The following is a 7,070-nucleotide window of genomic DNA, read 5'->3' on the forward strand; positions in this document are numbered from 1 at the left end:
CCTGTGGTGAATCCTGTGTGCTGTGCTCGTGGTGGGAGGTCCCAAATCAGTGTTGTGATGCCATAAATAGAGCAGGATGTGTTGAGAGATGCTCAATTCCAGTGTCTCTTCCCTGACTGGGAGCAGGAGCAGGGTTTTTTTTATTTATGTTCACACTTGTAAAACTCATTAATGAAAGTAAAAACCAGTAAGAGAGAAAAAGCACTATGGCATCCTACAGGGAGTGTGTCACAGGGACTCAACTGGAAAATTGTCCTGCTGTGGAGGGGAGGAAAAAATGCTTTGATTTGGGCAAAAAGCTCAGTGTGTGCAGTACCTGCCCTGGACAAGTGCTGGAAGGAGRGGACAGCTCGTCCTGGGAATCCCACACCAGTGAGCTCCTGGTTTTAACTGGTTTCTCCTCCTTTCCAGGGAGAGTGAGAAGACAAAGCTGCTGATTGCAGCCCAGAAGCAGAARGTGGTGGAGAAGGAGGCAGAGACGGAGAGGAAGAAAGCCCTGATCGGTCTGTACGGGTTGGGAGAGGGAATGAGGGGGACAAACAGCAAAGAGACCCCAGGGAGGGATCCACTTTGGGACTTTCTCTGATCTGAAACATTCCCAGAGCCACTCAGGAGTTTTTCCAGCTTTGTTTTCTGCAGGCTGGAAATTCTTCCCACCGTTTATTCCCACCTGAAGTGAGCGATGAGTGAGGATTTTCCAGGGYGAGGCTGCTGCTGGCGTTAGGAAGATGTGTGATGACAACGTGGGTGTGTTCTTGTTTTCATTTCAGAGGCAGAAAAGATTGCACAAGTTGCTGAAATAACTTAYGGGCAGAAAGTGATGGAAAAGGAAACAGAGAAGCGAATTTCAGAGATTGAAGGTGAGCAGGGGCTGAGCTTTCCAGTGAGGAAATCCTGAAGATTTCACCCGAGAGCCAAAGAGTTCTTGAAGTGTGTTTTGAGTGTGTTATGGGATCCCTGACATTCACAGGGTGAAACTCCTGACCAGAGGCAGCAATAGGAATGTTTCTGTGCCTCCTGAAACTCCCTTTGTCACGGTGATCTTTGGAGGAGTTTGAACTTAACTTAGGGAGATGTTTCCTCACCCTTCTGACACTGCTTTGTCAAGGAAACTCCAGGGCAGGGACAGGGCTCTGCAATTCCAGCCTTTTTTCCCCTCCCATTCATTACAGACCCTGACAAGCTTTGCAGAAGCCACCGAGGAGCCAATTAAGAGTTTTTTTTACAGATCAGCAGCTTCTCATTAAGAAGTTCTTTGCAGGAATACAATGGGGTTTATTTCTTATAACTGTGTCAGCCCCTCTGTTCAGATCTGTGCTGCCTCCCTCATTCTTTCTGGTGTCTCAGATTGGGACCAGCCCCTTGTTTTGGCCAAAAGAGAGGAATCCARAATGGGCCAAATCATCCAGTGTTTACGTGATCTCAAAGTGTAGCTGCTCACAGGACTCCCTGCAAGGGGAAGTAAACAAATGGTTTATGCAGCTCTGCAGCTCCCAAAGCCAGACTGACATGTTGCAATTGYSTGGCTCCATGGCTCAGGAGGAATGKCAGGGGATGGGCAGGATCACACTCATTTTAGCCATCATTAGCATTGGRTAGATACAGATTGAGCAAAAGGAGGGCAGGACAGAAGGGAAGCATTTTTTTTCCCTAAATGTCTCTGCCAGCAGTGAGGAATTTCAGTATCCCACAGGATCAGAGCCTTTGAGCAATTGTTGATCCAGGACAGGAAACTCTGCAGTGTCTGTGCAAGGGGCAGAGCCTGGAAAGGTTAAAATCCCTTCTCTGCGTGCCAGAACCTTCCATCTGCATATCCCAGAGCAAATCCCATCTGGGAATCACATCCACAGGCACAGACTCATCTGCAGAGAGTCTGCTGGGCTCTTGGGCTGTTCCTGGAGTCCTGGGCAAAGGCTCGGGGTAAATCCCACGTCTGCAGCAGAGCAGAGTTAGTCCTGGCTCGAGAAGAAAGGCTGAGCTCAGCCCACGTGATGCCATAATCAAAGCCTGATGTTTGTGAAAYGCTTTGAGCTCTGCAGTTGCAGATGCCATTTACTCACTGATGCTCTCATCCTGCAGCCATTTAGCTGTAAATTGAGCTCCCATTTCTGGGTTTCCCATTTTGTTCCCTTTTCCCCCTGCTGTATCCTGTGCAGTTCAGATGTGGCYGTGGCCACTTTCTGAAGAGTTTCCAGCTGCAAACGTGGCTGGAAATAAAAATGGGACTCAAGAGGGTGTGTTTGCTTCCAGATGCTGCATTTCTTGCACGAGAGAAGGCCAGAGCTGATGCTGAGTGTTACACTGCAATGAAGGTGGCYGAGGCCAACAAGGTACTGTGCTTTCCTTTGGCATCAAGCTGTGGGGAAATMCTCAGCACAAGAGCATTGTTTAAGTCAAAAAGCAAAATGAGACTATCTCCTTTTAGCAAAGCTTCCATCTGAGTGAAATAATTAATCTTTATTTTGTTCTGTGGGCAGAGCAGTGTGTCAGGGGGTGTGAAATCTCTGCTCTGCTAACGGGCCATGGCTCTGTGTGTCCGTGGAATATCAGATTCAGTGTTGCCCTTTCACACTGTTGTGATGAGAAATGTGGTTCCATTCCAGTCTGGAGTTGGCAGGCAGTCAGAGCAGGGGTAGAACAAACCACAGTTCAGGGAAAGARCAAATGGATCTGATCACAGACACCCTGGAAGAGCCTCAGTACTGCAAAAACAACAAAAATCCAACCTGGAAACAGGAAAATKTCATGGATAGCAGTGCTTGGTGCTGCCCACAGCTGGAGGAATTGCAGTTGTGTGGGGTCAGTGAGAAGGKGCAGAGGGTTGTGCACAGGTTTTGTTTTGTGCCAGTTGTTCATCCTCTCTGTTGAAATTATCCTGAACAAACCAGCTCCTCTCTCTGGTGGATCTGCTCCCTGGGAAGCAGCCAGGGATATTTCCCCTCTCAGCAGCTCTCCTTGGGAGGGCTGCAGTGAGTGATGTGCTTTGAGTGTCTCCATCACGCTCAAATCCAGCATTTCCCAGCTGCTCCCATCACTTCTCATTTTATTCCCTGGGATTTGGAGCTGCTCTGAAGGAAAACCTTGCTCTGGGCACTCTGTGTTTTCCCTGTGGAGGGGCTCGTGGGAATGTGTGCCTTGTGTGCTTTGCAGGAATTTCCTTTTCCCCAAATSCCACTGTTTTGACCCCTTTTCTCTCCATGCAGCTCAAGTTAACTCCCGAGTATTTGCAGCTTATGAAGTACAARGCAATTGCAGCCAACAGCAAGATCTACTTTGGCAAAGATATTCCCAACATGTTCATGGACTCTGCAGGGAGCCAGAGCAAATCTGCAGAGGGACTGGCAGAAGGAATCCACGAGGAGGATGGRGCAGGAACCAGTGAGGACACAAAACTACTTCATAACATCAACTGAAGAGAAAGATTTCTATTCGTTTTATATCAAAAAAAAAATCATGAACTGGGAAGTTCCTTTTTGTTTCTCCCCTTTCCTATGCTGAAAGAGATGAATCAGATTTAATCCTTTCAATCTTTGGTATGACAATTAGACACACAAGGACTTTGGTATTTATGGGGTGGGTTTTTTTGGTAATTTCTAAGCTCTAGGTATGTTTTGTAGCTGCAGAATCCTTGTCATGCAGACCAAGGATTTAGGAGGCAGCTGTATGGGAACCTAATTTGGGATTGAGGTGGTTTGTAGCAGTTGGAGGTAAAGAAATACTGAGGTTTTAGAGGGAGGGGAATCACTGCTACAACTTGTTCTGGTTTGTTTTTTTTTTTTTTTTCTTAATGGAAATTCCAAATACTTTATTTCAATCCCCTTTGAAAACAAGGTGCTAGATTTTTTACACTACAGGTGGCTGCTGAGCCCACATGAGGTGACCCCATGAGAGACAGAGGATCCTGAAAGTTCCCCTCACTGGGGGATCAAAGCCTTAGACCACACGTCACGCAGGGAGTGACCCAAAATTCATTTTCTATGTTTTGTTTTCCATTTGTCACGTTTTTTATAGGGCACAGCAGAGTTTTCCCAGCAGCGTCCTGGAGTGCAGAGTTGGGTGGGATTTTCAGTGAAGGTCACAGTCAGAGAAAATGAGGGAGGGAGCAATTTCTGTCTCAGGGAGCCTGATTTTGCAAAAGGCCTTGCAGTGACCAGATGGTCCTTCAGCTCTTTAACTCTGCAGGATCTCAGTGTTTACAGTGTCTGACTGGAAAAAGGACCCTCAGCTGAGCTGAAAGGAGCAGAACTGAATTCCTGTGGGATTGGGTCTGAAAGGACTCGTGGAAAGCAGATTTAGAGCTGGCCAAGGACAAACCATCATCCTGGAATGACAGGGCAAAGAAAAGCAGCTCTTCCTGMACTACCCAAAGATGGATTCCCCTTTTTCTCTCAAAACAATCCCAGAATGTACCTTCCACCCCATCCCAAACACAAGGAGGGAACAGGGTTTTGTTTTCCAAAATTGGAAGACAAAAATTCAGGCCTAGAGAGAAGCTTTTTTCTTCTTTTCCCTTCCTAATCCATCTGCATTTGGCAGCAGAGCCTGGTGATTAATTGCTGATACAATTTGAGGCCAATATCCTCATGTGAGATGATGCCAGAGACCAGCCTGGCACATTTACAGGCTCCTGCCCCAAATTTTTGCTTCCCACTAGCCCTGGTGTCACTCCTCAGTGTTTAAACCTTCATCAATCTGTGTGACACTGAGAGATCTTGGATGAATCTCAGCTGCTGGCTCCATGGTTCTCAGAGCAGTTTTCTCTGTTGATGCTTGAAAAGGCAAAATAGAAATTAAGAATCAGTTCCTGCTGGAGAAAAGTTCCATCCTCTTTGTATTTCTTGGAAAATAGGAGCAAAGGCAAGTCCCATCTCCAGAATTTCATCAAACAACTGCATCCCCAGGGAGGCTCTGATGTTCCTGATTATAACAGGGAATAGCAGAAATTTAGCACTGAGGATGAGCTCATTTGAGATTGTTCTACRTTTCTGCTCGAGGTTTCCATCAGCAGCTCAAACCTCCTTTTACACAAATATTTTCACTAATAAAAGGACCCAACTAAGCCAAAGTAATTTTTTTTATGTGTGACTTCACAGCAAGACAGTAGCTTGGGATGAAAAGCTCTTAATGATTTTTTTTTTTTAATTAAAACCCTGACTGCTGAAACAYTAGTGTGATTTAGTTAAATTAATACTAAGAGTAAAAAAGCAAAAGCGAATTTGAGTGTATCAGTTTTTCACAAGCCAAAATCTGTTGTTGTGTCTTCATTCAGATTTCTTCACTCTGTCCAACGTCCCAAATTTTCCAGAGTGGATCTGTCTCCATGTAAACCTTTATTCCCTCTGGCTCTTTAAAGAGCAACTCTAACAGGTTTTTTATAATCTTGATATGAAGATCTGAACTTTAAACCCACTCTATGACAAAGGGAACAGAGGTTTGTGACACTGCTGATATTTGGGAATGGCTGTTGGGAGCGTGGAAATGCTCCACCASTGCAGTCTTTGATCTTCTTATGTACTGAACTCAAAGCCTTTTTATTTTGGTATTTGCTATGACAATAAAATGGCCTTCAATTTTAGAATCTTCCTATTTTGATATCAATTTTAATATTAGTATCATGTGTAGAGGTGTTTTTAGAGGAGGATTTCTAGAGGGAACGTCGAGGCTGCTGGTGGCTGTGCCCCTGCACCCCCTGGTTCTCCCTGTCCGCTGAGGAGGAGGAGGAAAGTGGAGGAAGAAGGGTCAGAGATGTCCAAGGAATCCTGCATTTGTCAGTCAAAATCCTGCTTTTTTAATGGAATGAGTGAAAAACACAGGAACAAAACAGCAGCAAACACCTCGGATTTGGTGAAGTTTGCAGAAAATCCTTGTCATGTTTTACCAGACAAAGGGCAGGAACCTTTCGGGTGTTTTTCCCCAGCTGTGTAAACACGGAATGTGCAGAGGGACGGTGAAGTTCTGCACATTTRGACAAATATTTGAGTTAATGTGTTCCAGCTGGCAGTTTCCCATTGCTCCCCTCGGAGTGGCCGCGATAAAGCCGGGCATTGTCCCGATCCCTCCAGCTGCTCTGGGCTTTTATGGCCACGTTCCAAGCACTCCCCACCCCTCAAACTGCGCCTTTAGGATAAGCACTGTTCCCTCTCATGTTTTTATGACGCTTTTTTTCCCTGAAATAATTGATATTCACGTCATTGGGAGAATAAGAATCTGATTTTTGGGGTCGGGCGTGGAACAGCCGGGTGGGCTAAATGGAAGCCCTCGTTCCTGTCACTCGGAACACGGAATTCTTTAGATTTTTCCCCAAAATCCAAGGGGAGGGAGAAAGGGGAGTCCCGGCCGGGCCCCGGGGGCCACAATGACCTTCCCAAGATGGCGCGCCGCGCCCCGCCCCGCCCCTCGCTCCCATTGGCTGGTGCCGCTCGGCGGAGCGATCCGATTGGCTGCGGCGCTCGGCGGAGCGCTCCGATTGGCTGCGGTTGGGGGCGGGGCGGGTGTGTGGCGGAAGCGGCCCCGGCGGGAGGGCGGGAGGGGATGTGGAGAGCGGGCATGGCCGCCGGGGACGGGCTGGGCCCGGCGCTCCGCGCTGTCACCGAGCAGCTGCAGCAAGCGGCGGCGCGCCGGCCGCAGGTGAGCGAGGGACAACCGCCGGGAGGGATCGGCAGCACGGGGACGGTGGCGTGGGGACAGGTCCGCGGTGACGGCAGTGCCGCTGGGACAGGCCCCGCTGTGGGGACAGGGCCGCCGGTCACTGTGGGATCAGATCCGCGGTACCGCGGGGCGAGCACAGCGCGGATCTGGGTGTGTGAACCGCCAGCAAAGGAGCTCACTATCGCGACAGGCCTCTGTCGTGACCGATCCGACCGTCCCCAACACCCCCGGCCCCTCATTCATCCCCTCATGGCAGCCCCCCAGAGCAGGGCCCCGTTCCCCCTCACCCCGCCGTGTCCGCAGGGACTCCCGGCCGTGCAGCCGCGCCTCGTGGCCGTCAGCAAGACAAAGCCGGCCGAGATGGTGATGGAGGCCTACAGCCACGGGCAGCGCAGCTTCGGCGAGAACTACGTGAGTCGGGG

The 7,070-nt window shown here is 48.8% G+C and overlaps 2 protein-coding genes across 2 annotated transcripts in view; both read left to right on the plus strand.

Annotated features, from left to right (window-relative positions):
- Positions 1 to 5,584, plus strand: part of ERLIN2 (ER lipid raft associated 2) — a 13,299-nt gene extending 7,715 nt beyond the window's left edge. Inside the window, exons 6-9 of the mRNA XM_057387270.1 lie at positions 412 to 503; positions 771 to 860; positions 2,251 to 2,330; positions 3,204 to 5,584. Of these exons, the coding sequence (XP_057243253.1) occupies positions 412 to 503; positions 771 to 860; positions 2,251 to 2,330; positions 3,204 to 3,413 (472 nt within the window). The 3' untranslated portion in view covers positions 3,414 to 5,584. The remainder of the gene's footprint in view (positions 1 to 411; positions 504 to 770; positions 861 to 2,250; positions 2,331 to 3,203) is intronic.
- Positions 5,585 to 6,505: 921 nt separating this feature from the next.
- PLPBP (pyridoxal phosphate binding protein) overlaps positions 6,506 to 7,070 on the plus strand; it is a 6,451-nt gene continuing 5,886 nt past the window's right edge. The window contains exons 1-2 of the mRNA XM_057387277.1: positions 6,506 to 6,627; positions 6,952 to 7,059. Of these exons, the coding sequence (XP_057243260.1) occupies positions 6,532 to 6,627; positions 6,952 to 7,059 (204 nt within the window). The 5' untranslated portion in view covers positions 6,506 to 6,531. The remainder of the gene's footprint in view (positions 6,628 to 6,951; positions 7,060 to 7,070) is intronic.

This window comes from Malurus melanocephalus, unplaced genomic scaffold (assembly GCF_030028575.1).
Source record: "Malurus melanocephalus ecotype Western Australia unplaced genomic scaffold, MMel_1.1 scaffold_1164, whole genome shotgun sequence".
In the NCBI taxonomy this organism is placed as follows: domain Eukaryota; kingdom Metazoa; phylum Chordata; class Aves; order Passeriformes; family Maluridae; genus Malurus; species Malurus melanocephalus.